This window comes from Poecilia formosa, unplaced genomic scaffold (assembly GCF_000485575.1).
Source record: "Poecilia formosa unplaced genomic scaffold, Poecilia_formosa-5.1.2 Scaffold447, whole genome shotgun sequence".
NCBI classification, from domain to species: domain Eukaryota; kingdom Metazoa; phylum Chordata; class Actinopteri; order Cyprinodontiformes; family Poeciliidae; genus Poecilia; species Poecilia formosa.
This window is the reverse complement of record NW_006800386.1, coordinates 181,761-208,782: the sequence shown is the minus strand read 5'-3', so window position 1 is coordinate 208,782 and position 27,022 is coordinate 181,761. Positions and strand designations below refer to the sequence as shown.

At 38.4% G+C, this 27,022-nt stretch overlaps 2 protein-coding genes across 2 annotated transcripts in view; both read right to left on the bottom strand.

Annotated features, from left to right (window-relative positions):
* The window catches only part of map3k13 (mitogen-activated protein kinase kinase kinase 13), a 38,934-nt gene extending 34,347 nt beyond the window's left edge, over positions 1 to 4,587 (bottom strand). Inside the window, exon 1 of the mRNA XM_007577586.2 lies at positions 4,490 to 4,587. The gene's annotated coding sequence lies outside the window, so the exon portion shown is untranslated. The remainder of the gene's footprint in view (positions 1 to 4,489) is intronic.
* Positions 4,588 to 6,023: 1,436 nt separating this feature from the next.
* LOC103155764 (transient receptor potential cation channel subfamily M member 2) lies at positions 6,024 to 25,177 on the bottom strand. The gene is made up of 32 exons (XM_007577585.2): positions 24,857 to 25,177; positions 24,186 to 24,360; positions 23,381 to 23,561; positions 23,138 to 23,301; positions 22,875 to 23,055; positions 22,688 to 22,773; positions 22,408 to 22,608; positions 21,120 to 21,228; positions 19,237 to 19,358; positions 18,367 to 18,738; positions 16,652 to 16,777; positions 16,437 to 16,566; positions 16,220 to 16,365; positions 15,821 to 15,933; positions 15,617 to 15,715; positions 15,287 to 15,500; positions 13,900 to 14,018; positions 13,670 to 13,802; positions 12,858 to 13,029; positions 12,558 to 12,738; positions 12,300 to 12,481; positions 11,652 to 11,784; positions 10,790 to 10,832; positions 10,584 to 10,668; positions 10,321 to 10,463; positions 9,384 to 9,448; positions 9,258 to 9,287; positions 9,089 to 9,175; positions 8,932 to 9,010; positions 8,753 to 8,854; positions 7,250 to 7,366; positions 6,024 to 7,165 (listed from the first exon to the last, which is right to left on the bottom strand). The coding sequence occupies exons 1-32, from the start codon at positions 25,018 to 25,020 to the stop codon at positions 7,049 to 7,051; spliced, it is 4,371 nt and encodes a 1,456-aa protein (XP_007577647.1). The 5' UTR covers positions 25,021 to 25,177; the 3' UTR covers positions 6,024 to 7,048.
* Positions 25,178 to 27,022: the final 1,845 nt, after the last annotated feature.

Genomic DNA, 27,022 nt, shown 5'->3' with positions numbered 1-27,022 from the left:
AATCGAAATTTAGGTTTGAGCTGAGACCTGTCACACAATGATTAATGAATGAACACCTACAGAACTCCTTCCGCTTTTGTTGGACTTACTAGGGGACTTCTTATGGTTTTTACATAATCCTATATGTTACATGACATCCCTATAGAACACATAGAAAACTTTACAATTGTGGCAGTTTTAAGATTCAGATTTAAGATGCAAAGAAATAGGACAAAATAAATATTCATACCAGCAGAAGCAAACAATAAAAATGCTGTTGATTATTTTCAGCATGGTCATCACGCTTGGGACAGAGCTGGGTATTTCCAGCCATCAGAAGTTGTACCCAGTCTGAGACTGAGCCAAGATAAAGAAGTTTCCCTATTTATCACCGCAAAGGAATGTGCCTCTGCGTGCAGAAGTGCAACTCTGACAAGGAAGCATTATCAGATTTTGTGGTCAGGTCACTGGTTAAATGTCTTCCCAGGACCAGCAGATCCTCCCAGTCCAACTATAAACTCCTGCTGCACTGTTGAACTTAAGCTACATACGTACTTCACGCTGCACACGTGCACTACCACTTATACATATTCAAACATTTATTAAGTGAATTTTTTTTATCTCCATTGTTTGAGCTATTACATTTCATAGTCTGCTTTGTGTTACTCATGTGCCTTGAAATTTCCCTTTGGGGATAAATAAAAAGGATATTTTAACTGAATTGAATGGGGTAAAAAAAAGAAATAAACAACTGTGGCAGAATCAAACCAAAATGTCCTTGACAAATTAAAGTTGTAGCACAAACTCATTATAAGCTGATTTCAAGTTCTATCCTAATTTTATTTTCAAAAGTGAAGTAAAGTAAGCTGAGAGCTTGCCTGATTATAATAAATATTTCACATTAAATATTGCCGCTTCCATAGTTGGATTGAACAAAGTGTTTCATCCCAACCTGTTTCTGCCAGTCTTGAACGCATGCAAAGTTTGATTTTGTTTTATAGAGAAAAGGGGGGAAAAAAGTGGATAGAAAAGGAGATAAGGTTTTACAAATATGAATAGTGTGGGTTGCATGTGGTATTTGCTCCTTCCCTAAATACAATCCAGTGCAACAAAATACCCTCAGAACCCACTTAATTATAACAGAGTCCATGTAATTGAATCCCAGGATAATTGCTGCTGCTCAGTGAAGGTCCCAGAAGTTTGTTGGAGAAAATTAGTGAACAAACAGCAACATGAAAACCAAAGAGTGCAGCAGACAGGTCAGGGATGAAGTTTAAAGCAGGGCTAGGTCTTAAAACAGCATTCTAATCTGGAAATCTCTCAAATCATGTAGGTGACACAGCAATTTGAAGATATGATCAGGTGAGATCACAAATAAGAAAAAAAAAAAAAAGAAATTGTTTGCCTGTTTGTGTGTTGGAAAATCCTCCACAAACCACTGAATACGTCATCCCCACACTAACATATGGTGGTGGCAGCATCATGCTTTGGGAATGCTTAATGCTATCCTGTTGTTTGCTTGTGATTGTAACTAGGGGTACAATCACGTTTCCAAGATACAATGCTGAAATCTTTTTTTGGGGCGATATTGGCAATGATCATATTATTGATCATATATTGTTATATGAAGGAAAATAGGGTAGTATGAAGATAGCTATGATTTATTATGACAACAACAAAGAACTGGAAATATTTGCAAGTCTTCAAAACATTGCTTCATTTTGCAGTTTTAACTATTTTTTCCATCGTTGAAGCTTCAGCAAATGTTAAAATATTTGAAAAATAAAATGGAATGCAATTAAAGAGTGTCATTTAAAGGTACAACTGCACCAGTTGATGTAATGCATTATACTGAAGCAGATTTGGTAAAGAGTAAGCTTTAGTTTTAGAGCAGCAGTGGTGCAGTGATAGATGAATTGCCAAGAAGGCTGTGATTATTTTCAAAATTAATCAAAATCAAAAACTTGTTGCCATGGTTACAACTCATAACAATTGTTCAAAAAGATAATAAAAAAAAATCTTACAGCTACACTGTATCCAAAACCAGAGGCAATAATTATCCAAGCAAGAAAAAAAAATCTGAACTAACATTACACCATTACTCCTAAATAGATTTTTCTATGCAAAAGTTGCCATTTCAACCAGTCTTATTGTAAATACCAGAAGTTTCAGTTTAATGTCTTGACAGACATAATTTAAAAAAAACTTATCACCTCAATTTTCTTGAGTTCAGGTGAAGCATAATTATTCCCCGTGTAGCTGATTGCGTTTGCGTAATTCAGGCGTCATCTGTTTGCATGCCTTAGCTAAGAACACCTGAGAGGAACTGCTTTCCACTCCGCGTTAGCTGGGAGAGAGGCTGCATTTGGCTGATTGGCGTCTAGCGTGAACTGTGGCTGCACCGCATTTGTGAAGCACGTGGACATTTACTGGAAACTCAGCACAATGAGGATGGAACACAATGCTGCTAACAGCACATACACATACGCGCGCACACACACACACACACACGCACACACACACAGAGTCCACTGCTCAGACGTCTAACACTCTCTGCTGTCAGAGGATGTCGATGGAAATGAGGAGAGGTCGCACCATGAAGCTGTTGTGACATGAAGTCTTCATGAAGGACAGATGAAGTATTATGTTTGATTTGTATCAGATGCACTCTGAAGCTGGTCAGCTTGCAAAAAACCATGCAGGGTGAGAGGATGTAGAGAAAACATAAAATAAGGCATCATCTGTGTTCAATTTATCCTGTCGACCCCAGTTAACTGATATACTTCAATGGAAAAGGGAAAGCAACCATGCAAACACATATGGATGAGAGGTTTATACTTTTAAGAGGTCACTCTGCGGACAGAGTCAAACAAAAGTCAATATGCCCTTAATAACCCATAAAGTCAATAAAGAAAGATCTTAAAGGGAAAGCGCAAATCTAGGAAAATATACTATATCACAACATCCACACTACTCTTTGTGAGCTTTTCCAGTGTTACAGTATGCTGGACAGATTGTAAACATCATTAAGTGGAAATGACCTATGAAAGCTCAAAGGGAGCACTCTTGTTTTATAAACACGTCAGTTACATTCATAAATAGGTCTTGTTACTCAATTACGATTTTTGCTGAAATTCTTTTTTTTTTTTTTTTTTTTGCAAGGCCATTCGTACTATTAAAATGTTGGCACCACTCGCAACTGTTGACGTCCAGATTTACAACTTCACTGGGGGAAGAATTATGATGCATGTCTCAAGTCAATGACATCATAGTTGGATAACCATTCAGACTGCAGATGCATTGAAGATTATTGAATATGTATATGATTTGGTACCGCATGTGAAATTTGGTCTTTCAGACTGCTATGAAAAAGTTGGATATGAGTTGCATATGGGCAAAAAAAAAAAAAATTATTTCACTTTCCTGCTGTGTGAATGTAGCCAAAGCTTCTGCATTTTGGTTCAATTCTTGTCGAGTAGATTAAAGCACATAAGAATGTATCATGTGTGGTCCTTCAGCTGTGGTGGTCTTTATTCCATCCAAGACAAAGTTGCAATTTTCACTTGTTTGGAATTTGTCAGTGAGTCTGAGGAAAGAGTTATTGGTTCAATCACTGGATAAGTGGGTTTTGAGAATCCCCAAAGACAAGATAAAAGGAACATACCCAAAATTGTCCACAGCATTTGGATCTGCACCACTGCCTTAGTCTTTTAGAATTATTTCAGTAGAAATGTTTTTTTATATATAAATAACTGTTCTTAAAATTGAACTAATTCATATAGAATAGATATAAGTATTTAATTGTCAAAGCTAGTTTTCCTACCAAATAAAAACACTACATCTGTACTGAATTTGTACTGGTTTGAGCTCACTTCAGCCAGAAGTGCAAAATGAAAATAAACTGGAGGTTTACAGTAAAAACCAACCTGTCCCAGCCACGTAGTCAAAAATGCTCAACAAAAGTCCAAACAGTGGACAGCAAAACAAACATCTCTCCCCTGGACACTATAATTTTCCCTCCTCTCCCATAGCAGAACTGTAATTTACTCCTTCTCCTGGTTTAAACAGCTAAAACAACTAAAGGGTCTGTGAGCAGATCAAAACAGAGCAGCACTGCTCACTGGGTTACATAATGAAGAGAGAATAAGAGTCTTAACCTTTAACTCCTGCTTTCAAACCCGGGACCTGCTTCACTGCCTACCTGTCAGGGCTGAAATAAATGAAAACATGCAGGTGTGGGTTACTGCTGCAATATATCTAGAATACATGAAGCCTTCGGATTCGGAGTCCATTGATAAAGACGTATTTACAGTTCTATTATCAGTACTGGTCGTCGTGCTAAAGCCAGTTAAAGTGCAGCTCTGACAGCTGCCTCGGTCAGCAGCTTCAGCTCCATCCCAGCACCGAACCGAGATGTTTCCACCAACACCTCGAAACACCACGCAGGTCTGTAACTTCTCACTGAGGCTCAAACTCTCGATAAACAGCGACATTAATATAAGATAGTTACCGTTTCTCTCCTCTGAATGAGACGTCGGTCCGCCGCTGACCCACCGTCCATCTATCCAGCTACTAGAATGGTACGGTCTCACGAGCGTGCTGCGTCACTTCCTGACACTGTCACCTGTAAACAGTGGCAAAGATCGTCTATTCTGGACTGACAACGGGTTTACGGTCAAAGAAAGAGGAAAATCTGTCATTGCAATGCTTCGCGAAACTATTCATTACACCTCTTTAGGTTTTGTTGTCAAGTTACATCCAATGGGATTCATTGCAATGTTTACTAAACCAGCACAAATTAGTAAATGAATGTGACATAGAGAGAAAATAATACACGTCGTAAAATTAAAACTAAAAATGAACTGAACTTTTTGATCTAAATTATTCCTTTGTAGTTGTTTGGGGTCATTGTCTTGCTAGAGTGTGAACCTCCCCTGTCTGACGTCCTTTGTAGCCTCTGATAGTTTCCCCTTGTGTTTATTACTGCTGTCTTCCTATTAATTGACTAGCTTCCCTGGAACCCTGCTGGACAAAAACAACTTAACAGTATTATAATGTCACTACCATGCTCACAGAGACATGACTGGCTTGTTTTTCTTTACACATAGCATTTTCCATGTTGTTGAAAAAAATATATGTTTTCTTCCATTTGACCAGACCCCCTCCTTTCACACTTTTCCTGTGTTCTGAAATGGCTTGTTTATATTTTCATAGATTGTTTTCATCTATCTTTCCAATAGAAAATAATTGTGGAGTGCACAGTATAAATGCATAGCTTACATTATCTAAGCTGTGGATCTCTGAATCTTCTAGAGTTTAGATGGACCTCTTGACTACTTTTTAATGTTTTCTGCTAAGCCAGTTTATGAGGGCCATGTATTGGTAGGTTTGCAGTTCTTTTGATTAAAAGTTGATATATTGAACCATGGTCCATCAGATGCTCAAAGCCCTGCTTTAGACTTCTTCACAATATTATTCCTAACATATTTGCTGTGTTCCTTGATCTACTTGATGCATTTTGTTCATTAATGTTCTCAAACAACCCTGTAAGACATCACAGAACATCTGGATTTATACTCATACTAATATTTTATTTACTATTTATTTAATAATTTAATTTACTTATTTGGTTTAATATATGTTACAATAAAATAAAGGGGGGTAAATACAAATGCATACCAACCTGTTTTATTTGTAAAGAAAAATGTTATATAAAACACTGTTAAGCTCTGTCATTTCTTAAGTATCTTGTATTGTCAACAACAGGGGTTTAGATCTCAAATTAAAGTTTTGTTTGTGGTTCCAAATCTAGCTATCTTTTCTTTTCCGTTTTATCCCAGGATGTCGATACGGATTGAAGTGGCTGTATTATTATGAGCAAAGCGGTCTTTTGAATGCAATAATTGGTGTAGTGTCACAAAATAAAAGTGGAGTGTGACGTCTTCTTCTTTTCTTATCTCTGCCGCTGTGGTTAAAAATAGCTTGTCTGCGCCGTCTGTACTTGTAGGACAAACAATATTTATGACACAAAAATCAGAACAAAGTTAACATCTACCAATCGTATTTTTTTATTATGTCTATGTACAAACTATAGATAGCATTACATTAACATTACAATAACACAAAAACGTGATTTAAACTCAGTAAATTAAAGTCACTGGCTGTTGCGTGTGCAGCTTTTATACAATGCTAACATGTCTGTTTTTACACTGAACACATAAGTTACAACAAGGACCGGTATTTGATGAAACCAGCCGTACAGATTATGAGGAGGGCGTGAAACCGATACTACAGCATGTGTCTGGCCACCTCCCCCTCAACCAATCAGAAGCGGCGGAAGCTGCTCCGAAACCAAGCTGCAGCAGAGCAGGAGCTGAATATTCACTGACCTGAAATAATGAGTTCTCGGAGTTGTTCCTGCATGCTAAACACAGTAAAATCACACACGACTAATAAGTAACTAGGTGTTTAAAAGTTAAACAGCAAGAAAAAAAAGAGCCTTTCGGTCATTTTATTGGATTCTAGGAATAAAAGGTATGACGAAGATTTGAAGTTTATTCAAGTCGATGAATTGATAGTAGTGCAACACGTTGTTATAAAAGTCATCCATAAATACTGTAATGGTATTTGCTACATAGACACATTATTACTGTGGTATATTTGTTTATTGACTGCAGTATTTTCTCAACCATCCTAATCATTGAATATTGATGTTTTCATTCACATTTATGGTGAAAGGTGTATCACATCAAGCACATTAGATATATAGAGTGCTGTTTCTACAAACATTGTGGAACAACTAAATTAAATTCCCATAATGAACTGTTAGTTGTATTATAGCAACATGAACTTGTTTGGGAATGATAGGAAGTGTTAGCAATATAAACTGTAGTGAAGAGAAAGAACAGAAGTTCAGGTAAGGATTTGCTGCATATTTTCTTCAAATGAATCACAACAAAGGCGACACTGAAAGGCACAAGGTGATTCACGGATTGTCTTCTATGTGCCAGGCCTCAAGATAAGTTTTCTTAATGCAATATGAATATAACAATAAACAGGGCCAGAATGATCAGAACTTCGTGTTGTGCAGCTCCGCCACCTGCTGCAGCGAGCGTCTTTGGTTCGGGCTGAGTCTGATTCTGCTGCTCACCTCCTGCCACTGGAGGCAGCTGTCGCCGCTTATAACCTATGGATGACAACAGGTCAAGCATCTCCTAAACTTATCAAACTGTATGTATTTTATGAAAAAGAAAAGTAAAATCCTTCCCACCATGTTGTTAATGTCCACCATCACTTGGCTTGCTATGTCCAGGTGAATGTTTAGGACAGTTGTTTCCACCCAGGCATTGTCTGTGTTCCTGCAGTCGTCCACATAGCCCTCAGACACCTGAATCACAATCCAGAGTAGATCAAGAAAAACTTCATCATTACTCAACTCAGCAAATAAACATTATTCACAAACAAAACTCAGAATAAACGATGAAGGAACATGGATTCATAAAAGTCTTGTTACAGCCGGGAACCGACTGGTTTTGTCATGCTCAGCGTAGAATCGAGGACCCACACACAAAGAACCTGCTGACGAAAATGGCTTTTAATGAAGAAGTGAACAAAAGAGAACTTAGACACAATAGACTTCTGGACAACAAAACATGGAGTGAGGACCAGGAAACAGGCAGCATAACGGGAGGAACTAGTGAAAAACAATGAGAATAGCCAACATACATTCTGAAGAAGGAGCCGAAATGACAGGGGAACCAGAGGAGCTCAGGGAGAAGTGGAAGCAGCTGAGAGAGAGCAGGCAATGGTGAGATGAGAAGATAGAGAGCGCAAAAACTGGAAACCAAAGGGAAAGTGAAAGATAAACAGAAAGATCAAAAAACTGAATTGGAGACTAAACTAAAACAATAAACAGAAATGAAATATGAATCTAAGAAAACAAACTAAAGCACAAACAAAGAGAATAGATGAACACACAAATAATAAAACTAAAATAGCAAGATGTAAGCAAATAAACGACAGATAATTTTACGGAAATCACAAGCAAACAAGTTAGTTGGCTTCTAATAAGTTTTTGGAAAATCATTTATATAATTTATATTAAAGGTTATATGCTTATTTTAAAACTGAACGTAGAAATTAAATTATGGTTCTTTAAAAAATGACAACCATTTCCTATGTTATTTATTTCTCAGAAATATAAGCTGTCATTTTTTTAAAAGGTTATGCAATTTTTGCAGCTTTATGCAAATTTTATTAGTGGGACTGAGGGCAAAATGGTTCTTTGAATTTTGAATATTTTTTTTGAAGAGAAATTATGCAAAATACAAATCTGTGATTCTATATTGACAAACATGTATTACTTTATATCCACTTCACAATTATTCTTTTTATACTGTTTAAATTACATAAAAGAGTAAATAGAAACACTGAGGTTTGTAATTGTGACTAATGTGAAAAAAGTTTAAAGGGTATCAATATTTTTTGCATGGCACTATAAACTGTAAACAATCTTTTTGTCAGTAAGTTCCTATACTACTTTGAGAGTGTTTGCCATTGGTAGCTACAGAAATAGTAACTTAATGTGTTTCTGCTTAATGTCTGGTGCTAAAATATGAGATACGATACTGCTACCCAATGAATAACCATTTATGAAATGATAGATTATACAAAAACACTAAATTTACATGTAGAAAGCACATCACAATTCCATTCATAAAAAGCAATATTTCTGAATGAAACTGAAGCTAAAATACTAAAAAGCCAAACTGACCTTTACTCCCTCTGACACTTTTGCATCCAGGGCTTCAAACAGCTTCTTTCCCAGAATTCCCTTTAGATTTCCTGGCAGGTGATCCAGAGAATCAACAGGACCCTGAAGGTACAGAAGAACAACAAATGTATCTCACTAAAACCCAAAACAAAACAAAAAGTGAACCAATAACCACTCACCCCAGGCAAAGCTAAAGATCTTTGGTTCTGGTTCAAAACAGCCAGGAACTCCAGCTCAGACCTCGCACTGTCTCGCCACCTGAAAAATCCAATTTCAAGTTCTTTAGATCTGAGAGACAAACATTTGAAACCCACGCCAGGATATCAGATGACCTACCGTGTAACCACAAGATCCAGGTTCAAATTTGGACCTAGACGGCTGAGTGTGCCTCTTCCCCCGATGCCCGTCCTGCCTCCTGGGTTTCTAATGATGACAGGATCCATAACAGACATCAAGATGATCTCCTAAGGTCTGAACATCAGTCATTCTTTATGTTTCAACCCACCTGTAATTATCTAAGTCTTCTGGTCCAGATCTATGATTAACGGGAAAAAGTACAGATAAAAAGGATTATGCAAAGCAGGTCAAAGAGGTTGGGTCAGTAAAGGGTTGTCTCATTATCAAAACATACCCTTCTGCACGGCCATTTCCATCTTCAGAACTGTAATAGGTCGGCATGTATGAGCTGAAACTGACCTGCCAAAAAGAACAAACAAACATCCAAATCCATTTTTCTTGAACACATTTTCTGTAGTGTGATTTTGAAAGCAAATAGCTCTTCATTTGTGGCATCTTGGAAACCCTTGAAACTTTCCACATTTTGTTAATTGCAACAAAAACCAATGCACTTCATTCAAATATGTTCAGTAAACCTACAAGAAGTTATGTGTTCCTAACATTTTTAACAAATAAAATGATAAAAGTGTGTTGTGTGTTTACTTTCACCTGCATGCCTGTTCCTAATCTGCTCATCACCAGGAGCTTAAGAGGAGCCGCCTGTCGGTCATTCTGCACCTGAGTGTCAACCCATGCGGTTTCCTCTCTAGTTACTTGATGGATAATTCTCTAGATTGCCTATTAAAGCCTCCTTGTACAAGAACCTCACAGAATACATCTATGTTCTCGAACCACACAGCTTTTAACCAACCCAACCTGTCCACCCTCCAGTGCTCCACTGCCTCCTCCTCACCACACAGAACAACACGCTGGACTCTGTCCACTCCTCCCTGGGGACAGAGCTTTCTCTCTATAAACAGTGGCACCATTCACTAGTCTTATTAGGCAATATGCATTTCATCAATTCCTCTCGCCTCCTTTTATTTTTAAATACTTGTGTTGTAATGAGACTCCCTCCTGCCTGTAATTTGGTTCTCCACAAACAAAAATGACAAACACAGAACTTAATGCAATACCAATGCGTTTCACACTTTTCAGATCCTCTTTTGTAAAAAATTCTGAAAATTGGGAATAATTTTCCCTCCTCTTGATAATTATGCACCACTGTGTAACTTAACAAGATGTGGAAATATTCGAGGGTAAACTTTTGCACAGCACTGTTTGTGAAGTACCTCCCATGGTACTTTTTCCTCTGGAACAGGGAAGCGTTTGATTTTGCTGTCCGGGAATTGAAGCTGATGGGACTTCACGTGGAAGCCATCTTCTTCTTCTGCTGTCCTCAAAGAGTTGGAGGATTCATCTGGCATAGTTGAGGCTGCAGGAGAGAGTCGACAAGAAAAACAGTAAACAAGTAAAACAATTATACAACTCTGTATGAACAGAAAGGTTACTGTGAATGTAACAGTGTGACTGAGGAGGGTTTAATGGTTTGTACTCTGTGGCTGAGTTTCTTTTGCAGGAGCAACCAGAGATTTCAGAATGTCCTCAATCCTCTGCAGTGATTTGTTTGACTGGGTGACCTGAAGACACAAAGTAACCAGCAAATTAACAAGCTGCACAGGCAGTGATGGAGAAGGGGTGGAATAAAACATAATTTACACAGTGATTTAGATTAAAGGAGTCATTAAATCAGTTCATAACCTGTTCCTCTAGTTTCTCCATCCGTTCAGTTAAGGTGGTAACCCTCAGGAAACAAGCAAAAGTAACATGAGTGACTGAGATTTAGGTTAGCTGATTAATAATAATAATAAAAAAAATCAATGTTCACATTTTTTATGTCATTATAAATAAAGGACATATAAAATGTCATTTACTTACAATTTATACAACAGAACACATTATCCATATAGATAAAACAAAAATTATGAGTCGAAAGCTAAATTCTTGACAAATGAGTTTGAATGATCAAATATACAAAAATATTGAGGACTGCACTGGTAGCACTGTTTGCTTTGCGGCAGGAGGTTTTTGGTTTCAATTCTGGGCTTGGGTTTTTTTTGCTTGGGTTTTGCTTTTTTTCCTTTTGCTTTTTTGGTTTTTTTTTGGTTCTTCCGGTTTCTTCCCGGGTTCCAAAAACATGACTCTCTCTAAATTCTTCTTAAGTGTGTGTATGTTCATGGTTGTCTCTGTAGTGCCCTGCGACGAATGTGAAGGACATGACCTCACTAGGTTGCAACCCCATTAAGGATAAGGGTGTGAAATGATTGATTGACTGACGGACGGAAGGACGGACGGACGGATGCTCAATAATATTGGGTTTAAGCTTCAATGTGAGTTTAACTCAATGATGATTTTAAAAGTCTGAGCTACAAAATCCTAAAATGAGGCACAAATTATTCAAAAAAGAGAAACTTATACGTAACAATTTGCAATATAAAATCCCCTATTTCAGTAAAGATTCTAGCTTGCACAAAGGTATTTAGTAGAGATATTAGCCATATAATAGCCAGATCTGAGTAGAAAAAAAAAAGATAGCAGAGAATAACTTTCTGCAGGATTTTACTTTTGAGATGTATCCGGAATGCATCTCTCCATGCTCTGGCTCTTCTCCTGCCGCGCAGATAGCAGGTATCTGTCCTTCATCAAGGCTTCCCAGGATAATAGCTCCTCTTCTTCTATTGGATTAAGCTGCTTCTCTGGAAAAAAAAAAGTGTGGTGTGATTTGTATCACCGTCACCATCACTTCAGTTTGGTCTCAGTCATAAGGTTCCACAGACCTCCATACAAAACACACTTGGACTTCTTCATGTCACTGTCTGCATTGGTGTAATTTAAATACCATTGGAGTATATATGATGTAAACAGACAGCACTGTGTGACGCACTCAAACAATAGACAGTGCCGCATGATTGGTTGTAAATAATAATACGTTTATGTTTGTTTGAAAATGCAATTGACAGGAACACATACTGTAAATCTGATTGAATGCGGAATCGGCAAGTCAAACCTTTGCAAAAAAACTGACAATGCAAATCTCTGATCAGTTTACTTTTAGTAAAATAGAAATAACTACAAATGATTATGAGAAAGGATGTATTCTTGGAACTAAATATGGATAATCATCTACAACACAGGAGAGGGAGATGATCATTGAAAGAAGTGGCCCTGAGAATACCTCTTGTAAACTATCAGTAAGGGATTGTGGCCTTACTGAACTCAGTAGATGGGGTCGGAGCCTTGCACAGCACCATTTTTCTGATGAAGAGGTAGAGATGACTGAAGATGATGAAAGGAGGTGGGGCAGCTGGGCGGCTGTAGTACTCCTTGATCAGCTCGTATCTTTGAAACTTCCAGATCTTGTCCGTGTTGTCATGGACCTCTTCAAATGTGTAGCTGTGCAGGTGGAAGATTAACATATTCATTATGTTGGAAACCAAATTTGAACGAAGGTGTGTTGCTAAGGACTCACTTAAAGATGGCTATGAGGAGGTTGAGGAGCAATATGTTGGCAAACAGCAAGTAAACACAGAGCATGACGATGGTGAGCCACTCAGGGAAGACCGGCATTTGGCTTTTATTCAGCTTAGGACACTTGGGCTTCAGGGGATCCGTACCATTCATGCTGCATGACTTTTTATCAAACTTAGCATCTGCAGGAGACAAAACAAAAACTAGAAAACACTGTATCAACAAGAAAACATGTCTCACATTGCCTCATATTGTATTTTTCCAAACATAATAAAACTGCACAGAACACTTCTCTACTCACTGTCAATGTTTTCAGGGAAATTTCCAAATATAATGAGGTACGGCTCGTAAATAGCCCCGCGCATGATCCAGTCCAGTCGATTGTCATTTTCGATGAGGATGCCTTGTTTGGCCACACCGTACGCCACGACCCAGATGCTCAGGAGAAACATGAAGAAGAACATATCCCTCATCTGCAGCACAAAATTAGATCAGTTAGAGCACAAAAAGATTAGCTGCCATTACAGACATGTTAATAATCCAATTTATTCTCAGAAAAAGAAACAGAAATGCAGGACTTAATTGAAATTAATTTGACAGACACTCTCTGCATCAATATCATGAACGACTTGGATGAAACTAACTAAAGTAGACACCAGATGATAAGTTTTTAGTAGTAAAGAGAGAATAGTTTTGTATTTAATACTGAGACGGGATGCGCACACATTTCTCATTTGAATTCCATCCATCTATTATCTTTACACAGTTGCAAGGGGTGCCAGGCCGGGATTTGAACCCATCACCTTCTTGCTGCATAGTGCTACCATCTGCGCCGCTGTGCAGCCCTCATTTAAAATCCACAATGGCTTAAATTACAGTTTATTTTTGGGCCATTTTTAATAATCTAAGAATATATATCTACAGCTTTAGGCCACTATTAACAAGATTTTTAAAAAGTCCTATCTTTCAGGACTGTGCACCCTGCTGTCAAAATTGTGTCTTCAAAGACTATTTTAAGGACTAGAGGTGCGTAAGTGTCAGGAGGATCAGTACTGTACTGTTGTCTCCACCTTTTTTCAGGTTCATCATTTAAAATTTATGCAAACTCCTCACCATCTTCCTGACTATGATGATCTTAGGTCCCAGTATGCGACTGATCGTGAAGATTGCCATGAGACGGAGGCAGAAGACCACAAAGTCGATGCACAGGATAACTTTACCTGGGTAAAACAACTGAGTTGTCAGCCTGAGGTAAAAAAAATAAATAAATAAAATAAAATGAAAAGTTAGTGAGTCACAGATTACTGAATAGCTTGAAAGACTTTCTATGTATGTGAAGGTACCTGAATGCAATTCCTAGACAGAACAGCAGGATGGAGATGACGTCCAAAATGTTCCACATCTCATGAATGTACCTCTTGGCTTTCTTACGAAATCCAAAACCATCAGGATCATAAAACAGCTGAAACAGAAAACAGAGATTTAAACTGAGATGTCAGGATTTTATTGTCTGTCATTATATATTTATTCTGAATAAGATTATTATATTTGATCTCTTATCTGGACAGCTTTAAATGTTGAAACAGTTAAAAATAAAATATGATGAAGCTACTCATTCTCCTAGATTTTATGTTTTGAAGAGGGATCAGCATGTCATATCTACATAAAAGGATACAGAAAGCCACAAATTTGCATTGTTGCAGTGGAGGTTCTGGAAAGGAGTTGGGAATTATTTCGGGGTTCTAGAGAAGAGAGCCCATCAGATAGCTAACAATATCATTGATTCAGGAGAAACAGCGTGGTTTATGTCATGGCCATGTAACACTGGACCAGCTCTACACTCTCAGCAATGATTCTGGAGGGTGCATGGGAGTTCACCAAACCAGTCTACATGTGTTTTGTGGAGAAGGCATTTGACCAAATCCTGTGGAGGGTAACGCGAGAGTCAAAACGAGCCATTGTAGCCATTAGGTTACAACTGGTGTCAGAGCTTGTCAGAGTTTGACAAAGGCCATAGTTGCCCTTTGTCACCAATTCTGTTCATAACCTTTATGGACAGAATTTTGGGATGCAGCCAAAGTGCTGAGGGGATCCAACTTGGTGGCCTTACGATCAGGTTTCTGCTTTCTGCAGATGATATGGTCGTATTAGCTTCGTCAAGTTGTGATCTGCAGCTTTCACTGGAGATTGTCTACAGCTAGGTGTGAAGAGGCTGGGATGAGGATCACTGCCTCCATATCCAAGACCATGGTCATAAACCAGAAAAGAGGAGAGTGCCTTCTTTGGGTAGGGAAAGAGGTCCTGCCTCAGGAGAAGGATTATCTCGGGGTTTTGTTCATGACCGTAGAAAAAACAGCGAGGGTAGATTGATAGGCAGATTGGTGCTGTGTCTGTAGTGATGCACTCCGTCATGGTGAAGAGAGAGCTGTGCTGAAATCTACATTTTTACCTTTTTTTATGGGCTTTGGGTCGACCAAAAGAACAAGATCGCAGGTACATGTGGCAAAAATCTTTTTTTTTTCCTGATTTTTCAGAAATCAGAGCCGCTGCTCTTCCACATTGAGAGGAGCCAGTTGAAGTGGCCTGGACTCTGGTTAGGAGGCCTATTGGATTTCTCCATGGTGAGGTGTCCCAGGGACTTTCCACCAAGAGGAAACCCATTTTTAAAGTTTTTACACATCTTTAGGGGTACATTTAAGTCTGGAAGCCACTATATCTGCAGCATCTCACCTGTCTGATCTCCTCACACACCAGAGTGAACAACCAGATGTAGAGCACCAGCTCTGCTATAGATGGAGTTCTCTGGAAGTCGATCATCAGGACGTAAGCAAACAGGAACAAGAAGGCGAAGTACGAGACGATGTTACCATAAAACTTGACTCGAGGAGAGCAGTACAGTCCAACCAGTCTGGACCAGCAGCCCAGAGGCTCCACATTCAGCTTTCTGTGGGCAGAAACAGATTTGTGTGCAAAAATCGATTATCAACAGAACTCTGATTAAAGCTATCAGCAAATGTTGTATGAGTCATTAAATGAATCAAAGAAAGATTGTCCTCTTACGAGCGATGAACATTTATCATCATAATGCTTCCTGTCACTTTCTCCACAGTCTTTATTTCCTCGTTCTTCTCAGTTTCTCTCTGGATGAGTTCATCACGTCTAAAAAGGAACAACAGATAAGATCGTGGAAAATAACTTTGGAAATGTGAGGCTTTACAACTTATGAGGTTGTCTTTTATGAACTTACTCCCATTAATATCTCACCTGAAAACCACAAATCTTGTGTAGATCAGAGGGAAGAAGACCATGCAGACCAGCACCCTCCACACAGGATTTTCAACTGAAAGCTCACCACACCAGATCTGAGTAAGAAGAGCCTAAAGCACAAGAGTCTTATCAAGATTTTTGATGAATTACTCTGGTACAAGAAAACAGACTGTCTTTGAATCGCTTATAGTAATCTTTAAGACTGGAGAAAACAGAAATTAGGGATAGCAAGACTTTTGAACACCACTGTTTTGGTCTGCATTCAAGATGTTGAATTTTTAACTTTACGTTATTAAATATGCAGTACCATGTAGACGAAGGTTAGAATTTGGTCTGTGATCTGACCGCACAGTTTAATGTATTAATTTATACAATCTAAATAAAAATCTGCTTCACCTGAACACCTGACTGAGCCACAAAGTTTTTATCATTGGCCTCAAGCGCCAGCCTCAGACACGTCGTCTTGCCCCATAAGCGTGAGATTCGAACCAGCAGCTTCTGGGCGCGCACCTCATCACTGTTGTAGCACTTGCTGAACACACCTAAGGACACACATGCAGGTCAATAAATTCCACCTCAGTCTGTAAATGTTCTCTTTACCTCTGTCTCATACCAATCGCACGATCTTCAAAGTGACTGGCGAGCTCCAGCATTTCCTGAGGCTCGTCTGCATCAATTGACTCCTCAGCCATTTTCTTCAGGATCTTACTGGCAGCCAGAGCAGCAGATATGCAGTCTCTACACTGCGTGCACACAGAGAAATACAGTTACACACATAAACCACTTTGAAGACCCTCTCATTTTACATGTGCAGGAGTTTTTAATCACCTGATCCCAGGCGATTTCAGACAGATGCTTGTTGCTCTGGATAATTGCCCAAAGGAAAAGGTCCCTGCCTGGATCCCTCTGGGCTTCAGCTCTGTTCTGTCTTAACAGGTCCTGATCTTTAGATACCTGGAGAAAAATGTCAGCAATTGGGATTTTGGGTTAACTTGTTAGGTACAGTCTCAATTAGGCTGCCAGTCATGGAGGAGTCAGTGAATTAATGCCTGTTAATTACATTTTGAACAGGAATTAATCCAATCACATCCCAGGAACAAGAGGCAAATGCCAGGTGTCGTGTTTGAAGGAAACGAGGCATCGCTCATGACCAGGTCAGTACCATCCCTACAGTGAAGCATGGTGGTGACACCATCATGCTGTGGGAATGCTTTACAGCAACAGGAACTGGCAGATTGTCCATTTGACAGCAGGAAAAGGCCAAGATCTCTTGAAGAATGGGTGAAACTGCTTGTGGCATCATACTCAAAAGACTTCAGGCTGTAATTGCTGCCAAAGGTGGATCAACAAAGTATTAAATAAATCCATGTGATTTCTTGGTTTGCCATTTTTAATACATTTGCAAAAGTATCAAAAACTTTTTTCCACATTATCACAATGGCGTTATTTGTGAGTAAAATTTTGAAGTAAAAAGTAAATTTAATATGGTTTGGAATCCAAGGCAGAGTGCTTTTCTAGATACACTGAACCTTTTTATTTTCATTCTGGATAAATAAATAAATAAATAAATAAATAAATAAATAAATAAATAAATAAATAAATAAATAAATAAATGTACTTTTACAATTAAAAATTATTGTATTTATGAGAAACATTTTTCACATTTATTAATCTCCATCTTTTGAGAAATAAATGACTTACTGTTTCCCATAAATCTTTACGCCTTTCATCATAGTTCTCCAAAGCATATGTTGAAATCAGAAGAAAAATGCTTCACCTGACAAAGTGCCTCGTGGCGTAGAAGAACACTTATGGCAGGTTGCTGCTTGTGGACTGCAGCTCTGCATTCAATAACATCTTGATTAGCAGTCTGTCTCTAAATGTTGTGTAACATACATCTGCTTGTGGATAATAAAAATCCCTGGCACCAGTGTAAAGGCCACAGTCCATTAGAATGGTCCCACATCATTCCATGCTGATGCTAAGCAGAGGAGCTTTATAAGAATGTGAGTTAAGCCCAGGCCTCTACTGTCTGTAAGCCCATTATTGTGTTATGTGTCACTACGCTGTTTCTAAATTCACAGAAAAAGTTATTCTCATAAGACTAGTCACAAAAGAGGAAGGCTCTGTATACAAAGTGAAAAGCCTGAAATTCCTTGGCACACACATCTCTGAAGACCTCTAATTTTTTTTAATGAAACCTGGTTCTTGAATGTGTGGAAATTCAATATAGGTGGTTTAGAACATAACTAAAGAATCCGATCTGAAATGTGAATAAACTGTGGGCTAAATAGAAAAGAGCATAAGAAAGGATGAAAACATCTAGAAGATGTAGAGAACGTGCACAAAAATTAATGATCTAAAATTTCCTTGTATTCAATCACTGCTTGAAATGTTAAAGGGGAAGACCAAGCGGAAAAGGGTTGTACAAGGTATGAACAGCAGAGGTCAGCAGAGGTGCTTGTAGATTTGAGACTGCTCATTAAAAAAAAAAAAAAAATATTATCATACACTGAATAAAGTTCTAAAGAAAACATACTCACAGATGATGAGATGTCCTCTGTGGACATGTCAAGTTGGTATATCATGTCGGATGGAGGATAGATGTCCTGTGTGAATCTTCCCAGCAGGTGGCGCACTTCATCAGAGACATGAGTCAGTGAGATGTTTACTCCTGCTGGAACACGAACCCTTTGGCCCAGTGCCTGCCTCCTGTTGCTGCTGTCGGCAAGTTTCACCCTCTTGGCCAACTTGTACAAGAAGAAGCAGTTGGGCAGCTGTTTGTAGAGCCCACAAAGGGTGTCGTCATTCTTCAGATAGTCCCTCAGACACACACCGTTCTCCAGGAGAAGATTCACAAACTCAGGCTTGTTGCCAACCAGGGCTGAAGTCATGAACTCGTGGAGTTCGCTGGACTAAAGAAAGAAAGGAAGATGTTGGCAACAAAGAGTCATATATCAAAAAAAAGAGACAATTTAAAAACCCAACGTATCTGAAATATATAAATTGAAGAAGCATTCATTGCATCCATTATCTGTTATATATTTTTTAAGAAAAATCAGATGTACACCTCACTTTAGACTGGAGTTTAATTTTAAGTAGGAATTTAACCTCAGAGTTTCAAATGGTTTCGTGGGATCTCCAACAAATCTGACTTTTCATTATTTAGTTGCATTAATCAGGTATGTGCTACTACTTGAATCCTAAATTAAAAAAAAAAATGTTTAATAAAGATTTTACAATCTATAGTGTTTAAAGCCACATTGCTGCTGATCTGTTTGTTTTGACTCCATACTGACCTGCTTTTCTAAAATTAGAACAGTGCCTTAAATAATTATTGGTGGAATAATTTTAAATAAAGTTTAAATCTACATCCGTTTTTCAGCCGGCGTAGTGGTCTGAATGAAACTCACCTTCCACATGCGTTGCTCAGTGAAAATTTCAGTCTTAGCTAAGTCCACTCGATTCCAGGCGATAGCCAACTTCAGCTGCCTCTTCCAGGACTCACCTCGTTGTGATTCAATGGTCTTTGAAGCTGAAGGTAGAATACACACTGACAGGTAAATGTCGCCAGGATATCTGTTGCACACACACTTATTCACTTTTATTTAAGGCAAATAACCCCTATGGTAAACCGTTTAAGAAGCAGTAGCTTTTGTTGAAAAGACAGGAAAACTCATAGACTAAAGTTTGTGTTAGACAAGAAGACAGCAGATGTCCAAAAGTAGCTGAGTATGACGGATTGTTTCCTGATGACATGCAAACACAGAAGAAAACTAATTGATGGAAACTTGAGGGAACGCATTTCAGACAATTAGATGAATCATCATAATGCAAGCATTAATGGAGTGTTCAGTGGTGTGGACTCACACTGTTTTAGCGCATGGAGCGTCTTCTACACAACATGCATTAACCTTGCACTGAAGGGATGTTGGTGAGGCCCAGGAGGAAGCATTGCATGTTTCTAAAGACATCGGCATAAATCTTTCCACATAGCCAATGTTCACTAATGTCAGAAGGATCCTTCCTGGTCTTCAATCACTTCACATTTGATACTTTTGACTTGTGACAGCGTATTCTGAGAAGTAACATAATCCTCTTTGTGAGAAGTGTATTGCATTAAGTCTTCTCCCCTTCAAGCTCGTTGCTGTGTTGTGGTTCTGGACTGCACTCAGCCCATTCAGACATTTACACAGTATCTTCCAAAGTATTCCAAAAGTTCACACACTTCATTCACATTATAACAAGAAACAACAGTATATTAAGATTAATATGATTTTATGTTACAGAAGTTAAAAAGGGAGATAAAATATTTTTTCTGTTTATTTTTGCTTCTATCAAATAAAGCTATGTTCTTACATGAGAGAACATTCATTTCTGAGTCTTCTCACAGATTCCGAATTGGATTTAGGTGGACTTTGACTGGACCATTCCAATACAGGAATATGCTTTGATCTAAACACTGCCATTGAAGCTCTGACTGTAGGGTTAGGGTTGTTCCACAGGAAGGTTAACCTCTACCCCAGTCTCATGTCTTTTGCAACCTCCAACAGGTTTTCTTTCAGGACTGATCTGTGTTTAGTTCCATCTGACCAGCTTCTCTGCTCCTGCTGAAGAAAAGCATTCCCGTCCAATGGCATGATGCTGGCACCATTGTGAACATATCAATGGTATTGATTTTCCACCTCTTCTACTGTTAATTTTAATTTCTGCCAAAAAAATAATAATTTTGGTGTTATTTGCCATGTTGGTCGTATGGTTTTATTTAAACAATTCAACAAACTCTTCCATAAAAGCCAGATTTTTCAAGTGTATACATTTCAAGTTGTCCTGTCTGCAAGTACTCTTATCTCAGGTATGAATCTCTGCAGCTTCTCCAAAGTTACAATGAGCTGTTTCTCAAATTATGTTCCCCTTGCCTATCAGTCTGGCCATGTCTTTGTAGATTTGCCGTTGTGCCATGCTCTTTCCAGTATGAACAATTTTACCTTGGTGTTTTTGATGCTGTTTGTTTTCTAAGGTTTTCTAACAAATGTTTGAGACCTTGACACAGCACCTGGATTTATAGTGAGTCTAAAGTATATATACAAGGGACTGATTGCAGTGGATTTTATCTTGGAGAATTAGAATAAAAGTAAAAATCATGTGTCAATTTCATTCCATCTACTTTGTGTTGTCCAGTTTCATAAAATAACAATGAAATACACTGTAATTTGAAATTGTAGAAAGCCAGAAAGAGGAAAAATGTTGTAGGATTTTAAAATAAGTCTTTTGCAAGGAGTTGTTGCTACCTTACCTTTGAGAAGAGCTTGAAGGATGGCCACATCCAAATCCACTCCCCCCTGATCGTCCTTGCTTGCTTTGAATATTGTCAGCAAATGAGACATTCTGATGATGTCCTGAATCTGGAAACAGAGCAAACACATGACTAGACCCAGAGTGCTGTTTGAGGAGGTTTACTTCAGACAGATAAAAAAAAAAACAAATATTGAAACGTGACTTAAGAGAAGATTTACTGACGCACATCAAATTACATTTCTCCAGTTTTAGGTCAGGTAATAAGAGCAAAATTATTTCTATTTGCTAGTATTTTCTTCAAATTTGGAAGTTTAAATATATTAAATTTACCATGCCTTTGAACAGTTTTGTAAACTTGTGACATGAGCTTCTGAGAGGTTAATTAACATTTTTTGAGTTAAATAAAGGCACATTTCAGTTCAATTCAATTCAATTCAATTCAAACTACTTCATAGTTTAATTAACGTTATTGTGACTCATTTCATTGAATGGTGATTGTAGACGGTGATGGCTATGGGCAGGAAAGATTTCCTGTAGCTGTCTGTGTTACAACAAATTTGAAGAAGCCTCTTACTGAAGACACACTGTTTTTCAATGACAGTCACATAAGGAGGATGGCCGTGGATGTCCATAATTTTCTTGATTTCATATAAAATTCTTCTTTGCTCCCTAAGTCACCCATAGAACAGTACCAGCTGTTTTTATCAAGTTGTTGAGACTTTTAAGGACCCTGGTTCTGATGCTGCTGATCCAACAGGTGACAGTAGACAAGATGATACTCCCAACAACAAATTTATAGAAGATATGCAGCATCTTGCTGTATATCTTGCTGGGTGGTTTAGAACAGGGGGAAACGTGCTCTCGCTCTTGCTGATGGTTGAGAAAAGGTTAAATAATCTCTTTCTGTGAAAATGTAAAAAAAAAAAATGTTTTTTGAAGTACATATAAAAAAAAAGAATTCAGAGCTCTGCAACTTTGGGATCCTGTATGGTTCTTAAATTTTTTTGTGGGCATTGTTTTGCTGCCTTTGCCATTTTTTAGGCCTAGAAGGGTTTGACTCAGCTTTCAAACCTGAGTCAAACCCTTCTAGTTTGACTCAGAAGTCAAACTAGAAGGGTTTTCTAACAAACCCTCAGAAGGGTCTGACTTCTGAGTCAAACCCTTGTGACTTCTGAACCACAAAAGCCCTTCTTTGGCCGTCCCAGGTAACTTGCCCATATGACCCATATCAAAATATCAAAACCGCCTCGGTGTACTATGTATTGGAGCATCATCAGTACACAAACCTGTTTTGTAAATTCTATAATCTTTTGTTCTGTGAACGTTTTGTACTCTTGACCAAAAAACTTCTTCATCAGCTTGTGGATGAGAGTGATGGTGATCTGGCTGACCGGTTTTCCAAACACCTGAGTAATAACATCTGCTATTCTCCCAGAGCCCTCCAGGATCACACATGGTGTGTCGTTGCGCATGGCGTTGTAGATGGTCTGGGAGGAGACGCAAATGAAAGGTTAGATTACTGGACTATCAAAGATGGAAAGAAGATTCAGGAAAATGCTGCCTCACATCGAGTGTGCCCGATCCTCCTTCCATTGCCACACAAACCACTGGGATTTTTGTGGTTTGTGTGGCTGGGATGGTCATAGAACTCACTGGATGGCAAAATACATAAAACCATTATTTGTAGTCAAAGAAAATTATTTTTGATTTTTTAAAATTTTATTTTAATAATAAGAATTAATCTTCTTTTAACCTTTGTTTCCAAGATTTTTGCCTGAGATGTATTTCTCTAGTTTTCCACGCAGCTCATTCTCCACATTATAGTGTCCGTTGGTCCCATCGTCAACCAGCAGGAAGTGGGTATGATTGTTATCAAGACAGGCCATATTACCCTGACCTTGTGTGTCAATCACATAATTAGCTGGGAAGCAGCCCTGCAGCCAAACACAATGAAAAGTATGAAGGAAACATACAAATCTATTCACAAGCATAATGTGAAGAGTGTGTTCATCTTACGTCTTCATGTACCAATTTATCCCTGTTGTGAATTACTCCCCATGTTGCCACTCCAATTGCCACTACTTGCCCCTGCATGGTGTTACTCAGGGCGTACTCCCTCACAGCTTGTCCCACATGCATCATCACACCAGAGTGGGTACCGCCGGTGATGACCCATGCGCCTACAGAGGATGAAGTATCACTGAGTGTGTTTTTGGCTGACATTCATCACACCTATCTCTAGTTTTCTGTCTGTCTCACCTGTAGTCTGGGCAACTTTGATAAGGCCTCTGCGAAAAGTCTTCTGCAGTTGAGGCTTCAGGTTCAAGTTCTTGGCTCCTCCAGTCACAGATATGAGCAAATTTGGAGGCGAAAGTTTCCATTGTTGAGTCAGTAACTCGTAGAGCACCTCAGCTTCGGTGTCTGCCGACACTCGTACATACTGGCAATGAACATACAAGAAGTGGCATGAGAAAAAGTAGAATACATTTACAGTGCATTACAAAAATATTCCTACATGGAGTTTTTCAAAAAATTTTGTCAAACTACAGCCATGTATAGAGATATCACTTATACATCAGATTTACAGAAATAACAGAAACATGTGAATGCAAAGGTTCCAGTTTTGAACTTTGTATGTAAAAAAAAAAAAAAAACCTGCAGATTACTCTGAACAATCAATGCCCTCTGTAAAACATAGGGGTGTCAGCATCATCCTGTGGAGATGCTTTTATTTGAAAGAGTTAAAGCTGGTAAGAGTTGGTGTCAGTATGGAAGGATGGATGGCATTTAAAATCTATTACAATACACGATTGTATTTTAATATTACAATACAATCATGAAAAAAATCTGGAAAAGTTTAAGGGGAGAAATATTTAGCAACATTCACACACCAGGCAATCAAACTGTTTGGTCCAAAGGGTTTAGACCAACTCAAAAGAGAAAATAACAAAAATGCTTAAGAAAATATTCCAGAAAACTGCAAAACAGCTGAAACACAGAGTTCTTTTAAATCAAGCCTACAACACCCGCCCCCTGTTTAGAGTTGGGGATAGGATTATTTTACCTTGCTTGTCTTTTGCCCCAAACCACCAAAGCTGATGTCTCCAAAAGCATCTGTTGGAGCTTTGCGGATATGTTTTGCTTTGTCCCAGGTTTCCCCGGTGAAGTCCTCTGGCTTGATGGCTTCATCAGTGTGGTCACTCTTTGAGTATCCACAATGACATAGTTGCTCTTTGCATCTATGTAAAAAACACAAATTGCATGATGTCACATTTCTATGTTGGTGGAAGAAGTTTAGACATGTGGGTTATGCACTACGATAGTGATGTTATTGTACTGCCTTGATATTCTTTACAATCCTCACAGCGATTCAGAAATGTTGGGGGGAATAACATAAACTAATCTAATTTCTCATTCATCAAGCCACTTTTCTCCATCCGTCCTATCAGGTAAATTAAGATCTAAAATGTTTGACTGTAAAATTAAAAGATTGTCAGAACTGGACATTTTTAGAATGCATCAAACAATTTAAACAAAAATCAAAGTTTTAGTTGCTTCTTTTAACAATACAAAACAAAACAGTTCTGTAAATAGTTGTTGGTATTTCATAGTACTTTAATTGGAAACACAGCAGTGACTCAAAATGAGATTTAACTCCAGTCAGATCAGTTTCCTCTCATTATTAGTAAGCATCAAATCTACAAGCACAGTTTAAAGAGTAGTGACTCATCCTACCTGGGATCCCTCTGAAAAAAGGAGCATTCCTTTTTTGAGACGTTCTCCTTGATCCACAAGGTGAAAGGACTTCGCTGGAAAGAAGGGTAGATGGGCAGACGTTGACATGCTGTTTTGATTGCCAGAAAATGATCTAACTGTGACTGAATCTCATCTCTCTTCATGGTGGAATAACGCAAGGATCGGTGATGATCAGACTGAAGTCAGGCTGCAGGCCGACAGCATGGCAGGGGAGAGGATTCTCTGCAGCCTCTGTGCTGGCAGACAGTCTTCGCTGCATCAGAGCTGTGCAGGGCGGAAATACTGCTGAGTAATTGACCCTGAGCTCTTTGTGCAGTGCCGACTGCATGCATTACTGCCATTACCAACATGGGGAAGGACTAAAGCATCAGATTTCTTCAAAATCCATAAAAAATTATCTACTTTAAAAGGAACACAAGTGTGAATTGTGAAAAATAATAATAATTATATGAAGGTATTTGAGTTTTTTCAGATTTTTCCCAGTTTTTTGGAAGCATTCATAAATTTAAATTTATGAATGCTTAAATTTAGTCATATCACAATTCAAGCATCAATGAATTTTATTGGCGTTGTTTATGAAAAACACAAAGCAGTGAACAAATGAAGTGAAAGGAACATTTTTTGCATAGGATTTTCTGAAAGGTTTAGACATTCCCCTACATAAAATCCAGAGTAAGAAAATGGCTTCAGCAGTGAGCTAAATCACCATTGACATCAGGTCAGAAGAAGTATTGTTTGCTGTTTCCATGAAGGGGAACACAGCAAACATGTGAACGAAGGTGCTCTGTTCAGCCCTAAGTTTACAGTCAAAGCTGTTGGAAATGGCTAAGATAAAAAGTAAAATGAATGTGTTAGAATGGCCCAGAGAAAGTAAACACCAAAGCTGTCCTAGAATCCATGTTAATTATTGAAAATTGATTCTCTCAAACCCTTTCTGAGTTTCTGAGTCACTCATGCCAATATTTTGTTGGACCACCTTTAACTTCGAATACAGCACACATTTTGATGAGGCATTGTTTTGATAACATGTTCACAGCAGCATTCAGTAACTGGACCGCACCCACTACATCAATCCCAGACCACTGCACTGCCCACAGGCTCGTGCAGTAGAAACTAGCCATGATGGGTGTATCACTTCATCTACCTCTCTTCTTACGCTAATGTGCCCATTACTCCGGAAGAAAGTAAATCTGGACTCCTCAGATCACATGACCTTCTTATATTGCTCTAAAGTCAAGTATTTCTGCTCCATTGGAAACCAATACCTTTTAATCTGGTTAGCCTCACTGATTAGTGGTTTTCTTATTGCTACACAGATGTTTAGTCCCAATCCCATCAGTTCCCTTCACATTGTGACTGTGGAAATACTCTTACTTTCACTATTAAACCGAGGCATGAGTTGTAATCTTCTTGTATTTTGATTTGATGTCACCAAATGTTTAAGTGATCACTGATAGCTTAACTCAGCATTTTTTCTTGACTGCATTTCTTCCTCAATGATGATGTTTTCCCACTATCCTTGCAGCTTTTAATGATGGCAGTCCAGATCTGCAATCTCAGTAGATGTTTTTCTATGCTCGATGCCAATGATTTGGCCCTTCTTAAACAGACCAGCAGCTTCTCCACGACCATTTTATGTGTCTTTTTGCACGGTTGTTTAAGAAATGAGAAGCTAGTACCTGCATCAGCTACGGTTAAATAAGTTAAATAACTCCATGCAGGTACAATCAAATATGAAGTTCATACTTATTTGCTCAGTGAAATTCAGGTGGTGACTTCTTTTTTGGCCAGACCAGTGCACCTTGTCAGCTTATATCAAACATGCTTGTAATTTATCTCTGTTATTCTAGACATTTCTTATGCTGGATCTGATTGGATTCAGAACAAAGAAACTCATCTTAGATTCAGAAGAAAACAACTGACAAGAGTGCACCTACCTCACTTAAGCAAGGTAATAGCAAGTTGATTTCTTCTTTATTGGTATGAAGACATTTCAAGATTCTCTGAGAGCGAACTCTGCGTCCCGATCGTCTGAACATGTCTGAGGAAGCAAATAGCTAAAACATAAAACAAAACCACTGAACATGAGTTGATCCCTTTGAAGTTGCATAAGTAAACTGAACCTGTTTCTCATAAAGTCTGAGG